This window comes from Fusarium sambucinum, chromosome II, assembly GCF_050947815.1.
Source record: "Fusarium sambucinum isolate potato_lamoka chromosome II, whole genome shotgun sequence".
Taxonomy (NCBI): domain Eukaryota; kingdom Fungi; phylum Ascomycota; class Sordariomycetes; order Hypocreales; family Nectriaceae; genus Fusarium; species Fusarium sambucinum.
This window is the reverse complement of record NC_139293.1, coordinates 5,198,164-5,217,658: the sequence shown is the minus strand read 5'-3', so window position 1 is coordinate 5,217,658 and position 19,495 is coordinate 5,198,164. Positions and strand designations below refer to the sequence as shown.

General features: G+C 47.1%; 9 protein-coding genes across 9 annotated transcripts; 6 read left to right on the top strand and 3 right to left on the bottom strand.

Moving 5' to 3' along the window:
- Positions 1 to 1,683: 1,683 nt before the first annotated feature.
- Positions 1,684 to 2,375, top strand: FSST1_008685 (uncharacterized protein; the record flags this gene model as incomplete). Its single annotated transcript, XM_083225588.1, has 3 exons — positions 1,684 to 1,791; positions 1,852 to 1,984; positions 2,038 to 2,375. 3 exons carry the CDS (start codon positions 1,684 to 1,686, stop codon positions 2,373 to 2,375), a joined length of 579 nt encoding a protein of 192 aa, XP_083084646.1.
- A 401-nt stretch (positions 2,376 to 2,776) lies between these two features.
- Positions 2,777 to 3,703, top strand: FSST1_008684 (uncharacterized protein; the record flags this gene model as incomplete). Its single annotated transcript, XM_083225587.1, has 2 exons — positions 2,777 to 3,524; positions 3,573 to 3,703. The coding sequence occupies 2 exons, from the start codon at positions 2,777 to 2,779 to the stop codon at positions 3,701 to 3,703; spliced, it is 879 nt and encodes a 292-aa protein (XP_083084645.1).
- A 239-nt stretch (positions 3,704 to 3,942) lies between these two features.
- Positions 3,943 to 5,299, bottom strand: FSST1_008683 (S-adenosyl-L-methionine-dependent methyltransferase; the record flags this gene model as incomplete). The annotated part of the gene is made up of 8 exons (XM_083225586.1): positions 3,943 to 3,976; positions 4,024 to 4,449; positions 4,495 to 4,632; positions 4,685 to 4,877; positions 4,930 to 4,971; positions 5,019 to 5,109; positions 5,167 to 5,199; positions 5,249 to 5,299. 8 exons carry the CDS (start codon positions 5,297 to 5,299, stop codon positions 3,943 to 3,945), a joined length of 1,008 nt encoding a protein of 335 aa, XP_083084644.1.
- A 412-nt stretch (positions 5,300 to 5,711) lies between these two features.
- On the bottom strand, positions 5,712 to 6,584 carry FSST1_008682 (uncharacterized protein; the record flags this gene model as incomplete). Its single annotated transcript, XM_083225585.1, has 1 exon — positions 5,712 to 6,584. One exon carries the CDS (start codon positions 6,582 to 6,584, stop codon positions 5,712 to 5,714), a length of 873 nt encoding a protein of 290 aa, XP_083084643.1.
- Positions 6,585 to 7,471: 887 nt separating this feature from the next.
- FSST1_008681 (uncharacterized protein) lies at positions 7,472 to 9,568 on the top strand (the record flags this gene model as incomplete). The annotated part of the gene is made up of 6 exons (XM_083225584.1): positions 7,472 to 7,779; positions 7,836 to 8,466; positions 8,522 to 8,666; positions 8,717 to 8,862; positions 8,914 to 9,257; positions 9,532 to 9,568. The coding sequence occupies 6 exons, from the start codon at positions 7,472 to 7,474 to the stop codon at positions 9,566 to 9,568; spliced, it is 1,611 nt and encodes a 536-aa protein (XP_083084642.1).
- A 508-nt stretch (positions 9,569 to 10,076) lies between these two features.
- FSST1_008680 (sialidase family protein) lies at positions 10,077 to 11,273 on the top strand (the record flags this gene model as incomplete). The annotated part of the gene is made up of 2 exons (XM_083225583.1): positions 10,077 to 10,567; positions 10,619 to 11,273. 2 exons carry the CDS (start codon positions 10,077 to 10,079, stop codon positions 11,271 to 11,273), a joined length of 1,146 nt encoding a protein of 381 aa, XP_083084641.1.
- A 1,304-nt stretch (positions 11,274 to 12,577) lies between these two features.
- FSST1_008679 (uncharacterized protein) lies at positions 12,578 to 12,787 on the top strand (the record flags this gene model as incomplete). Its single annotated transcript, XM_083225582.1, has 1 exon — positions 12,578 to 12,787. The coding sequence occupies one exon, from the start codon at positions 12,578 to 12,580 to the stop codon at positions 12,785 to 12,787; it is 210 nt and encodes a 69-aa protein (XP_083084640.1).
- Positions 12,788 to 13,214: 427 nt separating this feature from the next.
- Positions 13,215 to 16,007, bottom strand: FSST1_008678 (uncharacterized protein; the record flags this gene model as incomplete). The annotated part of the gene is made up of 1 exon (XM_083225581.1): positions 13,215 to 16,007. One exon carries the CDS (start codon positions 16,005 to 16,007, stop codon positions 13,215 to 13,217), a length of 2,793 nt encoding a protein of 930 aa, XP_083084639.1.
- A 1,168-nt stretch (positions 16,008 to 17,175) lies between these two features.
- On the top strand, positions 17,176 to 19,128 carry FSST1_008677 (Zn(II)2Cys6 transcription factor domain-containing protein; the record flags this gene model as incomplete). The annotated part of the gene is made up of 5 exons (XM_083225580.1): positions 17,176 to 17,357; positions 17,403 to 17,828; positions 17,876 to 18,070; positions 18,121 to 18,392; positions 18,446 to 19,128. The coding sequence occupies 5 exons, from the start codon at positions 17,176 to 17,178 to the stop codon at positions 19,126 to 19,128; spliced, it is 1,758 nt and encodes a 585-aa protein (XP_083084638.1).
- Between the last annotated feature and the right edge of the window lie 367 nt (positions 19,129 to 19,495).

Sequence of the window (19,495 nt, the reverse complement as noted above, 5' to 3'; positions counted from 1 at the left end):
ATCATCATCCATGGCAACCCCCTCCACAATGAAGCCTAAGCAAGTTCATTATCTCAATGCAATGGCAGTGCTATGGGCAGAATCTAGGTCAAGCATGTCAGCCCTACCAGGGTCAGTGGAGACAAAAACACCTCCCCAAACAGACCTTCATTCGAGGGATCATCCCAAACACGCATCCATGAGAAGTTGGTTCACAAGGAGAAAGAAAGACGCGAGAACCTCTCCACCATATAATGCACGGTGAGCTACTCGGCAATTCCTTATTTATTCTGTCACTACCCAGCATGAGTATCCCACCAGTTGGAACCAATGGTGCTCAGCCACCAGGAAAACATGAACGGACGTGTCCGCGGCTTGACCCGACAGGTGTAGGGATCGGCAAGCCAGCCACTCAGAAGACAACCATGATCGTAGGCTTAGCGGAGATGACAATCTACTATGGTACAGGCGTCTTAATTTGGGATATCTTGTTGGAGAATAGGCACTGAAATGTAACGGCAATCTCACTATAGTGACCTGATCTGAAAATTTAAGCTTACTATGCTCTCCAATCTTCAGCTCGTTCTTGGCTCTAATTTCCAGGTCTTGACTTCTCTCAATAGCTCGCATTTTCTGTTTAGTGATTGGTTGTAATACTGTATCAGTGGGGTTTGAACCTCAAAAAATCCCCCTTCATCTTTCTCACTCAAATTGAGTTGTGACCCCCTATGGCTATGTCTGATCGACATTAACTTTCCCTCCAACGTCGAATCGTTTCCTGAAACCGGTGAGTTGATTCGAATGTGGCTTGGATTTGGTGACGATTGTCGGGCCTGACGGATATTTCGGCAAGCTCCTCCTCAAGGGTCTAATGGTCTGCTGGATACGGCTAGATTTGTTGTTAGGGTGACATTCGAGTCCACTCGCGGCGTCTAGATAATGCGAGGAGGATAGATAAGTGATAAGATATCGGGAGTCGGCATTTACAAGCTCCGTGACCCCTGTTGTTGATTAGTGTTGGTTCCATGATCTGTCATTCCAACACGAGTCGACTACCCTAGACAGCTACAGATAAACAAAATATTTCTCCCTGGCATCGTTTTCGTGAGCGAAAATGCGTTGTACATCCGAAATATAAATAATGAACAACATAGTCTCCAAATATAGAACTGGTTTAAACGTTTTTGAGGCTTAGAGGTTGTCACTGCCGACGTGGTTTCGTCGAGGAGTGTTTGGCAAGTAAAGTGAAGAGTTAGCAGCAGCGTATTTCGCACAAACTCAGTGACTAGACCAGGACAACTACAAAACTCACTTGAACAACATGATTTCTCTCATCAACATACCCTCAGCGATTCAGAAGGTGAGTCATCTCGTATTTATCCCACATGATCTCATCTGAATGCTTCAAGACACAGACAACCTCTAACCATCACGACTCCTTCATCAGACTGTTGGTTCGCTCTGGAACCAAATAACCCCGCTCAGCGACCTGAAGACCTTCCTAATCAAGATAAGCGTCTACATATTTTCGTATTATTTCCGGGGCGCAGCAAACGCGACTCATTTCAACGCGCAGGAGTGAGGCGCGTAAAGTGACTATTTAATTAAAACACTGAGCTGTCCTCTTTGGTATGATAATTTGTAGATCTCTCTAGTCAAACGCTAAGCCATTCGTTTAAGCAATCATTCTGATAGATCTTCACCATGGTCCGCTTGTCCAACTCTATTATACTTATCGGCATCCTGGCTTCTGGTGCCATCGCTGCACCTGAATTCGATCAGGAAGCTGAGCTCCGCAGATCAAATTGCGACGTAAGTCTCCCTTTTTTTTCGCCCTTGAAGACCTGAAGCTAATGTGGTCGTCTTCCACAGAATGGATGCTTTGACGATTCATTTCCAGGTGGTTCATGCACAAACGACCCAGCTTGCATGTGCACCCAAAACAAGTATCGCGAGGCGTATTTTTGCTGCATGGCTAAGAACTGTGAGGCCATCGTAGTAACGAGTGAGTGTAAATGAGCCCTATCAAATCGAAGACGCTAATAACAATGCGTGTAGGATCTGTTGAGAGGCAGCACGATGAATGTCAGGCTCGGAATCTTGACTTCACATTCGATGTCGAGAAGGTTTGCGGTATCAAGTTGGCAGGAACTACTTCCACGACTTCTTCAATCGAAACTGCTGCTACAGCCACGAATTCAGAAACATTTTCGGCAGCGACAGCATCTACAACTTCTGATGCAGAAACTAAGACGATGTCCGACGAGAACGCTAAAGATACTGCTCAAGCATCACCCACAGAAATTGCTGCCCCAGTGACTGACGGTGTCCCACAGCTAAAGCCCGCTCTGGGCGGCCTGGCGCTGTTGATGGCCTCTGCGTTCTACCTTCTGTAGAATCGTAATATGCGTCAACGGACACTAGCACACAGCTTGGGTTAGAGTGTATTTGGTTTCCGTATTGAGAGTGGAAAGGAAGCCGACTCTTTTAATCATTAATTAGATGTAATTCTAGAACTTGTTGTAATTATTAATTGATTGAGAGCTACAGACGATGCGGTCCGTGGCTCCTTATGGAGGAAAACAAAGCCTGCATATTGCACTCGGTGACTAGTATAGTAGCACCTCTCAAAGGTAACATGCGTAAATGCTGACAGTTGGATAACCGTGCCACATTGGTAGAATAAGCAGGGTATGTTGCTGGTAGGGATTATCCATATCGGTCTGGCTATCTACTCGACAATCTCACCGTCAGCTTCCGTGCGTCAATTAACTTGGCACCAATAAAGCGATTCAAGATGACAGACGCAGTGTACTCAACCCCCGAATGGTATCTGAAAGCTCAGGAAAAAGATGTTAGCAGTGACATAGGCCGATTGACCATACATCACCTCGGCTTTAAACAGGCGGCCAAGGGTACCCTGGTTTTTGCACCACTCGACTTTACCAGCGCTCCCCAGGCAATTCTTGATGTCGGAACTGCAGATGGTCTATGGATGCGCGATGTTCAATCCTCCATTCCTGAGACAATCCGGAGTGAGCACACGTTTCTCGGTACTGATATCAACACTTCCTTCTTCCCCAATACCGTCACGAAGGGCATCGCATATGCGAAACAAGACATCAGGGATCCTCCACCCCAGATCTGGCATGAGTCTTTCGATCTCATCAACTTACGTATGATACTCATAGCCGCTGGTTCCGGTGATGCACAGCGATCTGTAATCGACCAGCACATTGAACTTCTCAAGCCTGGTGGCTGGATTCAAATCGGCGACTGCGATCGAGTCTGCCCTACCTCAAGCGAAGAGAACCCGTGCTACAACGACATGTTTGCCTGCATTCGTGCTGTCTGCCAAGCCTCCGGACTCGACCCTCTTGAGGCCCCAAAAATGAAATCATGGCTCGTAGACGCCGGGCTTGAAGATGTCCAGGAGAGAACGGCGTTGCGTGCTGTTGGTAAGCGCAACACAAATGAGGAGCTTGGGAGACTAGGAATAAAGGCAGATTTAATCATTGCGAAGGGATTTGCAGCTGGTGCCAAATGTGAGTTTGATACTAGACTGAAGATAACTCTCATACTGACTGGCTTAGCTTTGGACCCGTCTCTCAAACCATTGACTGACGAGCGACTTGATACGTTGGTGCGAGATCTAGAGGATGAGTTGGCCATTGCTGGAGCATATTTCCCGATGAGATTTATTTGGGGTAGGAAACCATTATAGACACCTTGGTTAATGTCGATATGAAGGGTGTGTCAGTCAGCATGTCGACTGCTTCAAGGCGTAATATCCCGTGTGTAATAACGGAGTAATTTCAAGCATTTAGTTTCTATTTATGGATATAGAGAGACTATTTGCACCCCAAAATGACCCTCATAGAACCTAGATGTAGCCAACCTTGAAGAGACGCCATAACAGTCAAATATCTTCTTAGACTACTTTCCTGAAGAGCATATGGAACTTCACTCCAGCGGCTTCCTACCATATGTAGAGTAACTGTATAAGTTAACCAACTGCTCATGGAAAAGACGGACAGAACATACACTGGCCAATAAGCATGAATCGCTTTGTTGTTAATGTCTTCTCTGACCTTGGCCAGGAAGACTGATACCTCCTCTTGGCTCCAACCAAGCACTCTAGTCAAGACGGCGATGGAAAGAGCCTCAAGCCCTTTGAAGTCGTCCATGTTCAAGTTGTTCCATTGTCCAAGCTCTTTGTATTTCTTATCCTTTGGCCAAGCGTTGCTGGGCCATTTAAAGACCGTCTCAACAACATCGACGAAGCCAGCATCGCGTAGAATGTCTTTGTTCTTTCTGTTGTCTTGGAATGGGCGACCAATCTTGGTTGAGGCCTCGTCAAGAAGGTGGATGAGTTTTGATAGATTGTGGTCTTCGTCTAAAGTGCTGTCATCCGACTTGGCGAAGAGATCTATTTCGAGAAGTTCTGCGTACCCGCCGGAGACAAGATTGCTGTCTGGATAAGAGACTATGCGTGTTGGCAGGAAACATACTTACTTGAAGATGTTGCTGGCGAGATCAGGCCAGCTTTTGATGCTGAACGTCATCATGCGACTGTGGACATAGTCAAAAGGTTCAGAGAATGTCCACGGCTCTTCAATATCGTCGATAAAGAACTCCACATTTGGCGGAACACTACCCATAATCCCTTAGTTAGCAAGGTCCAAGAGTAAGAAGAGAGTCATACAAATCAGGCTGAATCGGGGACAAGTCGACACCAATAACCTTGGAATCGGGGTGTTCGTCGGCATAATCAATCGCCCAGATTCCAGTGCCTGTCCCTATATCGAGAACGCGCTTCACCTTGGCACCAGGATCATTCGGAGGTGCCAATCCTAGTCTGTTGTCGAGCATCAGGAGGAACAAGTTATGCTGGAGGTCTGACGCCAAGTATCAATATATGCAAGTATGTGTAGCCAAGAGTTGTCATACCCAGTCTTTGCTTCTCGATGTCATCATTCGGGAGATTGTATTCTGGATTGATCAGCTCAAAAAACTAAAAGTGAGGGATAGAGACCTACTTCCATCTTTGTATCGATGGTACGTTCGGCCATTTTCTTTGCGATAGTCTAAGATGGAGCTTCTTAAGCTTTCGGACGTTGATGCATTGATCTGAGTAAACGATTGAGATTAGCTTAGCTATGAGGAGAAACGAGGAAAGCAACGCACAGAGCCGAGGGAAGAGTCTCGGTCATCTTCGTTCTGCAGGTTGTCAGTTTACAATATCACGATCACAGCTAGACTGAAAGACCTCTTCATCAGGCTCGATAACGTTCTCGTGGTCAACAGTAGGTTCCGGCATTTCGAATTAATCGCGCATCGTGTGGCAGGGTAAAACAGAATTTCCCCTCACTGAACGAATGATCTCTCTTATCAACTGTTCACAACCCTGGCCGAAAATCCTGGTCGAAATATGTCATTCGTGCGTTGGCTGTGCCAAACGGGGTAAAACATTGACAAGGATCCATCTGTCATACGATGACTACCGACGAAGGGACAATTTCTAAGTGTGAATATGTATGAGTTACCTTAATTATCGAGTCCCCGGTTGTAGCAGTAAGATGCTTCGCGTTCATAAAGCTTTTCGCGATGGAGTCTAAATTTGAAGCGAGCCTCACACTTGACAATGCTCTAAGGTAAGAGGTAAAAGATCGGCTGACGACTGAATTTTAAAGACTAATATAAAAGGACATATGTCTGGATGGTTATAAGGCTTAAAAGCCATCCCAAGTCCTTTGCACAATCCTCCAGTACCTCTCATCATCATGTCTAGCATGAGCAACATGTTTTGAACCATCGAACCTTTCCATCCGCACATTGAAGCCCAGCTCAACAGCTTGCGAGGCTTGAGTCTCCAAGTCAGTATGTAGAACAAGATCGTCCGTGTCACTGTAGATATAAGACCTGCGAAGCTCACGCTCCTTCTTGCCTGCTGCCTCGTTATGGGTCTTACCCCAGTAGACTAGCCAATCCTTTGTAGCACCAAGATTCCTAATCAGCTGCCAGCAAAATGCAGCGATATAGATAAGCGGCGATAGAAAAAGACGTTGAAGCTTGGAGAAACCAACAACAAAGAATGCATATGTTGTTGAAGCTCTTTGAGCACCCGGTGCTGAGTCAAAGATCATAACATGAGGCGGGAGAAAAGGATCCTCATCCCCGCGAGCGGAAATAGAATACTCATCATACAAGGCTGAGATGGACGATGAGCCACCGTTGGAAAAGATGTGGATCAAGATATTCGGTTCCGTAGTCGAGGATGCACCCTCAAGAACCGCAGCCCTGATTACTGGCACCATCGGTCCCACAAAACGTGCGAGGGCCTTTGTATCAAAAAAGGTCCTATTAAAGCTCTTGACTAGTAGAATTTGCGCAGCTGGGTATAGCTGCTTATGCTTGTCGACATATTTGGCGATGTGAGCATCAAGCGCATTGGTCCAGCTGGCGACAATGATGAGCTTTGGCGGCATGGACCCGCTAGTGGCTGAGTCACTAGTAGAAGGTCTATAAAAGAAGACCTCATCAGACAGCTTCTCCATGTAGGAGAGGGGCTTGGCCTTTGCTGAGTGAGCGGCGTCGGTGGACATTTTGGGAACAGGCGAAGCAACGATATGGAAATCTTGTGTGGGTTGTAGAGTTATTCGGGAAAGATTGGCGAGAAACAAAAGAGGCTGAGTCGCATGTTATCTAGCGGCGTGTAAGACCTGAATAGAGTAATCAAAAGATGGATCTTTGTGTGCTAAAGCTCCAGAGATAAGCGTGGTTGGCTTTTGCGGTGCTGACGGCGCTTACGCTGTCAGATTGGGCTATATGCACCGCCAATTGAGCTTCTCGCTGACGTCGATTAAGTGAGATTTGATCATCATCAAGTAGGGACGTGGCACGGATGCTCATTATTTCCGAGATATCCATATTGATGACACAAACTCGGGGAGGATTATACTACCATGTAGGCGATCATCGCCATTCCTTTCGTACACCATTCTGAAACTGAATATCGAAGTAGGACTATGAATGCCAAGAATTAAAGCGATGATATCAGTTCACTGACGTCTTTGCCAAGTTGCGACTCACATCAGGTGTTTTCCTTTATCAGATTCCATTACAATATTGCGGATCAGACAAGTCACTGGTCATTTGTCACCTGCTACGTCGTCTGAACACATTGGCTATGCTGCTAGCGAGGCTAAGTTGGTCTAAGCATAACAGCAGTGCTTATTTGCCTCCACTTAGTTAGATGTTCAGCACAGTAAAACCTCTGCGTCAGCTTACAGCAGGCGCTGTTGGAATCATGCTGCAGCCACTCCACCATCGACTGACGTGTTGACAATAAGCAGCACACCGTTTCGATGGGAGATCTGTGAATCAAGGCATTGTGACCCAACAGCTGTATATATGTACGGCGTGTATCTGATATCAGATCTGTGTATTATTTCATCTCATAATTCTTTCAGCAAGCGTCATCGTTTATATCATGTCTGAATCACACAGATTAATGAGGGATCCCGAGCCAGGACAGCCCGGATACCCTGGAAATCCCGGGTTTCCTGGGTTCCCCGACTACACGCGGTATAGCGGTGCCACACAATTTGAAGGGCATTCGTTCGAGTCAGACCGACCTAGCCAGAGCGAGAAGGATTCCACACGTAACGGTTCGATCGCGCCGGACTCAACACAAGAGTTGGATTGGGATGGAGAGAAGGATCCAGAGAACCCGATGAACTGGTCGTTGTGGAAGAAAGTCGTCCACACTGCCATACCAGCGATATACACATTCGGCCTGTATGTAGTGTCTAGCCCGATGAACCTGGAGGTTATGCTGACCAACCATGACACAGAACAACAGGTATCTCAACACTTGTCGCAGGCCTTCCAGGCATTATGCAACAATTTGGAGAGACCAGCAGAAACGTCGCCCTTCTTCCTATAACCCTCTACACGATCGGATTTGTCTTTGGCCCTTGTATCGCCGCTCCGATCTCTGATCTCCACGGCCGTCTTGCCGTCTATAAAGTTAACATCATCATACTTATCATCTGCAACGCCATAGCCGTGGCCTCGGATAACTTTGCAGCCCTTGTCATCTTCAGATTCTTTGCATCACTGGGTGGAAGTGGTGTTATGGCGGTGGGTGCAGGAACCATGTCTGACCTCTGGCCGCCGAGTCAAGTCAGTCGTGTAGGCGTTGCATACTTGCTGGCACCTTTCCTTGGTCCTAGCATGGGACCTCTGATCGGATCGTACGCCATCGAACAGTATGGTGATTGGAAGTGGGGAATTTGGGTAGTTCTTTGTATTCTGACTCCCGTCGCTATCGCCATCTTCTTTTCTTCCGAGACATCCAAGAAACAGATTCTTGCTGCGCGTGCCAAGAGACTTGGTAGACATCCCAAGAGTCAAGGTATTGCAACGGAGATGCAAAAGATCGGGAAAGCTATGCTTACGCCATGGCATATGTGCATTTTCGAGGTTTGTTCCTTATTCTCTAGGTTCTCTCTTCGCATTTACTAATTATGACTTGTAGCCTGTGTCACTTGTTCTAGGCCTTTACACTGGCTTTTCATTCGCCATGATATTCTCTTTCTTCGGTTCTTACACTTATGTCTACTCTACCGTTTACCAATTCGATGCACGACAAATTGGTCTCTGCTACATAGGCCTCATCATTGGTAAGCTATCCTAACTGCTCGTATAACTCAGGCGGAACTAACCGATATAGGTATTCTCCTGGGTCTTGTCACATTTGCTGTCTTTGACGCAACTATCTACCAGAAGCAAGTGGCCAGAACCGGCGACAGAGTGGCACCAGAGCATAGACTGTATGCAGCGCTGGTTGGAAGTATACTCGTACCAATCGGATTATTCGTTAGTATCTCCAGATCACTGCAAGTGGCCCGCTAAGCTAACTGGAAATAGTGGTATGCATGGGCCCCTGATGCATCGGTGCATTGGATCGTCCCTGTCATGGCTGGCGTCCCTTTCGCCTGGGGAACAATGGCTTCATTCCTGAGCTCTCTAGCCTATTTGGCCAGCGCATTCAAGCCCGCAGACCTGTCATCAGCTGTTGCGGCAAACGGAATCTTCCGCTTTGCACTTGGTGCTGCGTTCCCCAACTTCGTGTTCCAAATGTACCAGGAGATGGGGATTAACTGGGCTGGAAGCGTGTTTGCTTTTATTAGCCTGGCTTTCATTCCGGTGCCATGGCTATTCTTCTGGAAGGGCAAGATGTTACGCCAGAAGAGTTCATATGATCTGAACAAGTATTAATTAGTGAACACTAGCGGGCGTTGAGCGGGAAGGACTTTTGGGGTTTAATGAGTTGGGATGTAATGGGCGTCTCTGTTTGGTCCGGTAATATATCAGCGATGGGATACCCAGCTGTTTGGTTAAGCAATAGAATAACAAGAGGTCGATACAACATGACCATGCAATCAAGTCTCGTGCCTGTGATGAGCCTCACCATCAAAAACCTTATTCATAGTGAGGAGCCGAGGCTACCGAAAATTAGCCAGGGTCAAATTCCGCTGTATGTAGCCGACAGGGAATGCATCAACTAACCATACCATATTGAGGCATTATGTTTTCATCTCATCAAGCTGCTGATCTCGGGCTCCAACTGACCGAGACCACAAACCTTTTTGCTCCTATTAAATTTCGCCGCTTCTCGTCCCCGCAACGTCAAGGTCGACTAAACATCCAGACCCTTGCATGCCCACCAACCGTTCCAGGATCATCACCGATAGTCTTTCAGCGTTAATTGGAGCGCGTCTCTATTTTCTCGGCCAACTTCATTCGCGCTCCAATCAATCCCCAGATTCCCCAGATTAATTACGACGCGACCCCGGAATCTGGAGCTCAGTTTCTCCGCGTCAAACAAACTGACTATGCTATACTCCATTGATACTGGGGATGACGGGGATGACGATGCCACATGAGATGACATGCCATGGGCGGGGCCTTGCTCGTTACGTGATAGAGATTGATGGCTGGGCACCTATATAATAGAGGGCTTCGACCGCATCTCCATCGTGGTCTCTGTCCTCAGCATCCTGCAATTGTCAACACTGACAGGCCTCATCATGCGTTTCGCCGCCATCGTCTCTTTCCTGCTGCCTCTTGTGGCAGCAAAGCCTGCACAGAAGGGCAAGACCTTTAGCAATGTTGAGATCTTCGATCCTCCCACCAACTACAAAGATCCTCAGGTCCTCTATGCCCGTCCTCTTGAGCTGTCTGACGGCACCCTGCTGGGCACTTGGGAGAACTACTCTCCCGAGCCTCCTAATGTCTGGTTCCCAATTGTCAGGAGCAAGGATGGTGGCAAGACCTGGAAGGAGATTTCCAAGGTCAAAGACACCCAAAACAACTGGGGTCTACGATACCAGCCCCAGCTTTATGAGCTTCCTCGTGCTTTCGGAAAATACCCCAAGGGAACCGTCCTTTGCTCGGGCAGCAGTATCCCTTCGGATCTGAGCGAGACCCTCATCGAAGTTTATGCTAGTCGCGACAAGGGTTACACTTGGGAGTTTGTCAGCCATGTTGCTCTTGGTGGCGAGGCTCTGCCTAACCATGGGTAAGTAAAGTCTCGCGAGTGGTTGATTAGATTATACTAACGAAAATATAGCCTCACTCCTGTCTGGGAGCCATTCCTGATGACCTACAAGGAGAAGCTCATTCTGTACTACTCCGATCAGCGCGACAACGCCACTCACTCTCAGAAGCTTGTCCACCAAACTACCACCGATCTCAAGAAGTGGTCCAAGGTTGTCGAGGACACGAAGTATGCCGATTACTTCGCTCGTCCTGGTATGCCCACTGTCGCCAAGCTGCCTAACAATGAGTACATCTACGTCTACGAGTACGGCGGCGGCCCCAACCCTCCTGCTGGCAGCACCTACTGGTTCCCTGTCTACTACCGTCTTTCCAAGGATCCTCAGAAGTTCCTCAACAAGGATCACCAACAGATTGTTTCCAGTGACGGAACTACCCCTGCTGGCTCTCCCTACGTGGTCTGGACTCCTTATGGTGGCAAGAATGGTACCATTGTCGTCAGTTGTGGTACTCGATCTGAGATCTTCACCAACCAGGCTCTTGGTGAGGCATCTGCTTGGAAGAAGTGGGATGTTCCCCAACCTACTGCCTATACCCGTTCTCTCCTCACTTTCAAGAAGAACCCGGATCTGCTTATGATTATGGGTGGTGGTATCTTGCCACCTGCAGGTGGTAACAACACTATTAGCGCTAGCGTTGTCCGTCTATCTGAGGTTATGAAGGCTTAAAGGGGGGTTAGGGATGTAATAGTCGAAGCTTATGTCATAATGAATATTTTTAAACCTAATCACGCAGAAGCTCGTGATCGTCATCCGCGTAATCAGTCGAAACTTGAAGCATGCCCTTATCTTTTCTACTTACAAATCGTGATATCGGAACTTTACTTCCTTTCATGCTCAAAAATATCCACTCTAATTACAGATTGTAGGCTACCATGCTTTCGACGCGTAGCTCTTAACCTTTACTGTGGGCTGTATGGCAACTTAGATGTAAAACGTTACTCTAACATTTCAGATAGGGTTTTTCTTTAGGACATTATTCATTAGATTACATTGAATGATAATAAATCTGAACTTGTTTACTAAGAAATGTCGATGTTCACGCGACTTGCACTCAAATTCATACAACAAACACTTCCAACTCCCCAAATCGCAAAATGACCCATCCGTGGTGCCACGTCAAGAAAAGAGAATCGAACCACTGTCAACCCATCTTCGGTCGCCGCATTTATTCATCCGTGTTAAAGCAGAAACTTGGGCACAACAAAGACTGCATACGGACCTTCAAGAAGCACGTCAGAGACTTACTGGATGAAATTGATATATACCATAAGCATGTGCCTCGCGAACATTGGAAAGACATGGATCTGCTCGAGTCACTGCTCGAAAGGAGGAGCCGACACTTGAACGATTTGTGGGCAGCTAGACGGCGACTAGAGAATGAAATGAAAGAGATACGAAGAGAAGGTAATGAACAGGTCACCCAATATAATTTTATAAAATCTGACACTTTTGATAGTTCGAGGACAGCTCTTCTATAGGCTATATTCTTGGATGAAATTAAAGAATATTGGCTGTCTACCCGTGACGCCCTTCTTGACAGGCGGACAAGGACAAGATAAAGCTTGATCAGGGTCTGTAGGGGCCTAGATTCGTGCGTGGTCTAGGTATAACAAAGTTTCGGTTTCCCGGAGAACATCAAAAGTTGCAATTTATGTAAACTCAATAAATTCAACATGAACTCAAAGCTGTTACTCAGTGTCTAATACTCCACTTACTTCAGCCGACGTCTTTACAACTTATAAATATTCCGAGGACCCCGTCCTAGTGATTCATTATTAACTCTCAACTTGCAATCAAAAAGAGGAGGAACACCGCATTTTAGCTGGACCTCCCCGTTTCTGGATATGAATCAGCAACGTATTGATCGCGTCTCTCGCGTGATCAAGGGATCACGTACATCTTCTTCCCCTATCAATGGCCACAGATTACAGCCAACCACGCCGCTGTCATTCTCACATTATTGTCCATCAATGCCAAAGTCAGCAGAAATCACCACTACTTATCCGCAAAAGGTCGAATACGTTTACGTCTACACAGTCGAGATGAAGCGGGAGATTGAGAGCATTGCTGCTGAGACACGGGCCATCAAGGCAGGGCTCAGACTCAAGGACGCTGAACTGAAGCGCGATATCGCACAGATGAAGCTTCAAATAGAGCAGATGCGTCGTTCACAGACATAGATGGTGACTATCGGCAGTAAGTCAAATTGCAAGAACATCCTGAATGTATCTAATTACTAATAGAGAAATAGAGACGTTGGCTTAACAGCCCATAAAGCTCTTCTCTAAAAATCAAGGATTCCAGCCGGATGATAGTTGCGTCATAGGCAATATAGACTGTCGCATGTCTTGGGAGAATGGTCCAGGCAAGAATGGGTTTGTTTGGATAGTTGAGTGATTTGATGCATTAATCATGCATACTCATTACGAAGATGGTCACAATGGAGTCTATCAAGGAGCAGAGAGACTTGAGGGAACCAATGACCCCTCTCGATTAGAATTGAAGATGAAGATAAGAAGCCAAATAAATGTATTCATAAGACATGTATACCAAGCATTAGAATTAACACGTCTTAACAAAAGAAAGGTTCTCAATGAACGTCAAAGCTCAAGCCTTGGGTTTAAAATCCTCAAGGGAATCCCTCACTAAAGCAAGATTCTGGATTACAGCCAATCCGTACTGCGCAACATCATTAGTCGAGACCCATGGTGCCTCCTTTCCAGGTACAAGTCCTTCGTGATCGGGGATAAGTGTTGTCTGGAAAGTGGCGTTGGGTGCCTTAAAACCGTCACTGTTGAAGAATTTCTCCCAAACGAGATTCGCCATAGTCCCATTCTTTTGCTGGTTTGCCGCATAAGCTGTGAGGCGTGAGTGACCTTGGTACAAGTTCAACTTTCCAAAGTCTTTTCCGTAGCGTGCCTGTTGCTCGGCGGCCGTAGCTTCAAAATAGTAGCAGTAGTCGAGCCACGCTTGCTTGAAGCCTTTGGGAAGATCGTCACCAACATACTCGATCAGCTCGGATACCACTTCAGGTAGACCGAAGACAGCTGAGAGATGTGAGACATCTACGTGGCCCTTGTTGTCCGGATCAGCAGGAGGAGGACCAAGTGTCCAGTTCTGGAGGTTGTAGAGACCATTGCCTGTGACAAATCCATTCTTAAGCTTCGCGATGCTTTCAACTGTGCTGGTGAGTTTGGCCTTGGACTCTTCCCACCTTGAACCCCGGCGCTCCCAGTCGATCAACCAGCCACCCGCAAGAGCACCCCAGTCTGTTCCCAAACTGAAGGCCACTGTTGCGTCTGGCGTGGGAACCCAGCCGTCCTTCCGGACCTTTCGTTGAGGGTCAAGAACACCGTACGTCTTGTCCGTATCAAGAAGCTCTTCAAACAGCTCTCCGATACGCTCATCACCACCAGAAAGGTAGTAGAAGTATTTCCTGTACTGGGGCTGCGAAATACGAGCTTGCTTCGCACTGTCGCTAAAGTGCTGAACACCGTGTCGGGTTCCGAGTCCCTTCCAGTTGCCAATATGGTAAACGTCCACTTCACCGGTGTGGCGTGTCAAGGCCTCAGCAAATCGATAGATATCTTCGCGGCCTGTGCGGAGGAAATACTGCCAGAAGAACAAATCAGGTGAGAGCTCAGAGTTATCCCAAGCATAGCCACCGATGTCGTATCGCCACTCATGTCGGTCTGGGTCGTATGTGTGCATGAAGTCACCGTAATCGAGAAAACCGTACCATCTGCGGTGCTCGACCTCGTACTGGTAGAACTTTGCAAGGAAGTCGATGTTGTCTTCCAGCTTCTTTGACGCGGCACTAGAGGTATCTGCAGGGGCCCAGTATGATCCAAGGGCTTTGGTTTTGCTGATGTACTCACCCTCGGGAACGAGGACAGGGGGGTTGTTGATCTGAGACACATAGCTAGCGAGAGTATCCTGAGAGGGGGTTTTGTCAAATGCAACAAGATAGAGTTCGCTAGTCCTAGCGATGCCATAGGGAGTATCAAAGCCCTCCTCCCAATCTTCATAAGTAATCTCCAAAGCATCAAGCTGATCGGTGTAGTTCTTCTGTCCAAGTCCATCATGGTACGGACGAAGATCCAAAGGATCAGCAGAGGGACTGTAGAGCCACAAAGTGATGGAGCCAGTATCAGAAGCCGCAGAAGAGATGTCAAAGCCAGTTGGGAACCTCTTCCAGAAGTCACGGAGACCAACCGCCAGACCTCCAACGGTAGCACCACCAAGGTATGCAAGTCCTTCCGCACGAGAGCCTCCGGGAATAGTGACCCAGCTCTGGCCAGGCTTGGTTCTCTTTTTGAGAGTGAACCCATCAGATGAGAGTTGGCTCAAGCTGTAGTCGTTCCAAGGGGGGATCCAATGCATACGGCTTGAAACCCGAACGTCCCATGTAGACTTATCGGGCAACTCTTTGCCATCAAATTGATCAGCTCGAACGTTGGCACCAGGGTCTCTTCGAAGACCTGTAACACCTTGGACAGCCTCACTGAGAAGGCCTCCATCAACACCAGCAATGCGCACATGGCGATTGTAAAGCTCTTCGCCTTCGAGCGGAACGTCAAAACGAAGACCCAGGCCGGAGATGAAGTCTTTCTCAGCATCGCCGTCAAATACTAAGCTATGGATGATCTTGATTGACTCAGAACCAGAATAGAGATAGAAGCGAAGGACAAATGGTAGCCATGAATCGTGGCCGGACTTGTCGGTTGCTTCGTGCTTGCCTCGAACGGTGACCAGAGCTCGTGCCGAGTTTTGGTCGCTGACTGTTACATTGTCGATGCTGCTCTGGAAACGAAGTGTTTTGAAGGGTTCGCCGTCCTCGTCAGAAGGATGCGATACACTAGATCGAGACTGTAGCACAAGTCTGCCATTTTGGGCAATACGTTTGCCGTTGGTTTGGATTTCCTTGACGATGACCGAGCCTTTCTTGGGGAAAACAGCGGTCACCTTTCCAGTGTCGACTTTGATGTCGCTTGATGTTTGAGTGACTGAGACTCTGGGAGTATCCTTCCCACTACCAGTGGACACAGTCGAGTTGATACCATCATGGCCAGCTACAGCTTTGACGATGTACTCATCAAGGACATCCTCTGAGGCAGGGATCGCATGACCAGTCCACTTAACTGAGCCATCAGCCCAGTAGCCAGTAACCCAAGTCTGAAGATCGACATTTTGACCGGATGCACCTGAGGCTGTGAACTTTGTGCTTTTGGGGAAATGCTTTGATTGGGGCCAAGGGACACCAAAGGTAGTTCCTGAGGTGAAGTTGGGTTTTTCGCCGAGCCAGTGGACTTTGGCAGCTGATGAGGAGTTGCTTGGAGCTGCGATTGTCTGGCCCGCCAGTGCGGCGAGTAGAAAAGAGTGGACGGCTTGTCGCAGCATTTTGCAACGACTACCAAATTTGGAATTACACTGAAAGTGATGTAGAAGATGAATAGACAATACAGATTGTTGACAGACTCTTATAAATACTATTATATGGCAAGTGACGCCATTGAGAGTCACAATGAGATTATGCAGCTAATTTCGGTTTGTATACCCTGTTCAGCACAATTCGCAGTCACCAAGTCAATAAACCCCTGCATTTCGGGCATCGGTTTAGGAAGGCCCGAGCAGCTGCCCTTTTCAAGGTGTGAAAAGGCCCATATGACGGGTTTTAGTGTCAACTTAAAAGATTATTTGACGATCAGTGCCAGAACCGGAGTTGGGGGTCGTGGTTCCCCGCAAACATGGTCGATTCACACCGTTGAGCGGACGGAATAATCAGCGGTAAATGAGCCGTTGCCGGCCTTAGTGACAGATGTCTACAAGCATGGCCAGGGCTGCAATGTGGTCCGAGTTTTGCTTGGCGTTGGGGGTTGAGGCATCACTTTATGTCTGGGGATGAACCATTGATATGGTGTGTCATCGAAAACTTCCACATCATAATTATTCCAGCTAATGACATTGGACAAGTTGAACATTGGATTACGCTACTTTTTATAAATATCATGGGTGGCGTGAGTTGGGCAATGCCAGCCATGCCTCATCTTATAAAGCAGACAGTTGAAAGCAATTACCACATCACTGCGTCAAATTTGGAGTCTGTTCTGGTCCACATCTTGTGACATACAATAATGCTTTACTGGAAAGGAAACAATCTAGAGCAGCCACCTTATTTCTATTTTCTATGTCCATTTGCGGATCTATCCGGAGTTAGTGTAGTGTCACAATATCGCGTCTCAATACACGCGTATCTTACCCTATACACACTTTCATTCCTTCCAAGATGATATCCCCTACTACTTGTCCATGAATAGGTAGTTGAGATACAGAAATTGCTCAACAAGAATTCAATAGTAGGAAGGAGTGTAACCACCCAAACCTCCCTCATTACGACGTTTTTCAGACGCGAATTACGCGTCCAATGCACAGCCTCATCCTAAAGGACGGATTTCGGATTTTTGGAAGTTCACGTGACCAGATCCTTCGTTATCATGTTATTCCCAACAAACATTCGCTAAAAAACGTGCTATCCCCGTCTACCTTTTAAGTTTAACATCTTTTAGCAATGAGTCCGTCAGATGATCGTCGCTCGCCCATGCCTTTACTGAAAACATGTCAGACATGTTTTCATCTAAAGATTCGTTGTGAAAAGACGCAGGATTCTGATTTATGCGACCGATGCCTACGACTTGGTAAGACGTGTATTTTCAACCAGGCTCGACGACGCCAAAATGTGAACCGTCAACGGTCAGTCTACTGTCTCTAATAAAATGTTCATTGAACTGAAGGTAGACACTACAGGGAAAGATTAGGTGTGAAGTCTGCATCGGGCAGGTCATCTAAATCACCAGGAAATCGACAACAGCAAGCACGGGACAATGAAGGGGATCAAGATATCCTCAACAGAGATGCATCATTGAACCCATTTGAACAAGGTATCTTGACCTTTGACCAGGGGCAACAACTCTTGGAAACTTTCAGATGTCGGTTTATTCCATACTTTCCATTCGTCCTCTTCCCTGGCGATAGTTCTGTTGAAGAACTAAACTCTCAACATCCATATGCGTGCCTGGCTATGCTAGCTGCTGCGTCATACAACGACGTAACCACACAAGTTGCACTTGGCAACCTATTCAAGCAGATAGTTGCAGTGAGGATGGTCGAGGGTGACTTTAACCAACTGGATCTGCTGCAAGGACTGCTTATTCATGTTGCATGGTAAAGTTGCTCAGAAAAGATGAAGACTTCAATTGCTAACGACCCAGGGCGCATTATCAACCAAAACCAAAGCGATACATTCAACATCTCCACCTTATAACGAGTATAATCAGCGATCTGCGGCTTGACCGACCTCGAAAGCCTAAGCTATGGAGTGCTGAAGGTGGCAGGTATCAGAACAAGCCTGATTGGCAGCCAGACGAGATGCGAGCTCTTGCAGGGGCATATTACTTGTCATCCAGGTACGCCAATCATGAAACTAGACACGAAACTAGTACTGATGCAATTGAAGCTCTTCTATCATTCTTCAGAAATCACGCCAAGTCTTCAACACTACGTACCTTCTGGCTTGTTGTGATCATCTCGCCTCACTCAACCAGTATCCCACTGACAAATTGTTGCCTTATGTGATACAAGTACAGGCTCTAATTGAGAACATTGAAGACCTTGTCTGCAAAACTGCGCCGACTGACAATGGTTTACAATTCTTCACTGAAAGTCAAGAGATTACACAGCAGTGTTCGAACATCAAATCGACATTACCTTTCCCGTTGAGTGAAAGCCGTAAGTGAAACCGTTACTGTATTTTGCTTCATGTCTAATTTGATGTTTGCTAGCACCTTTGCTTCTCCAGATACATATTCTTGAACTCATGCTTAGCCAATCCTCACCACGAGGAACAGCCTTTGGTCTTGACAAGTTTCAGAACCCGTTCCAAGACGAGACGACTCTGAATGAATGGCTGTCTACAAGCATGTCGGCCACGAGATCCCTCATTGGTGTGATTCTGGTGATGCCGCAGGGTGAAGAAGTAGCAATGTCCAACATGGGCTGGATCATGATGAATTGTGCCTTAAACTTAGCCGTACGTCTGGATCTCATAGCTGCCCGGGGTAGCGTTTCAGGCTTCACCCAACATCTTCGACGCTTCCTGGATATGAACCATACCCTTCGTCAACTCGTCCTCCGATTTGAAGCTGTGCCCGGAACAGACGCACCACCAGACCATCCCTTCCACGGCATAGTGAAGCGCATACGACGGTTGGAAAATTGGTACCTATCTCAAGTTGCACAACATACAGCAGAGTCAACCTCATCTATAAGCCCTTCTTCCGGTTCACAACCTTCAATATCACTCAGCGACCATACCAACGGGATGCCCGTCAGCCTTTCCCTGTCGTACCAAAACTGGAACATGGGTACTGGGTCGGAGTGGTATCAGAATCCAGACTTGGACATAAGCACTTTTCTTTTCGCAGATCCAATCGAATTTCCCATCAACTTCGCATGGGCGAGCTAGATAATTGTCCTTTACATATGATTTTATTTTTTTCGTCCCTGGATGTCTTGTCACTCACTCATCACTCGTTGATCCGAGTCGGACTAACGATTTTGGTACGGACTAAGATGCGGACTAAGCTTATGCCGTACGGAGCAAGTCGGACTAAGGTACGGAGTAAGAGCTCTGAACTGTGTATGTCATTGGCTGCACACCGTTTGACGTATAATTCGTAATTTCGGTCATCCAAAGATCCCTAATCATCCGTGGAGCCACATATCTAAGCCTCCATTAAGTATCTACTCGTCACTTGTGACTGGCGTAAAGCGCGAACGTGAATTTTGTTTAGCGGATGAACTCGAGTATAAAGACGAGAACTCATGGCTGA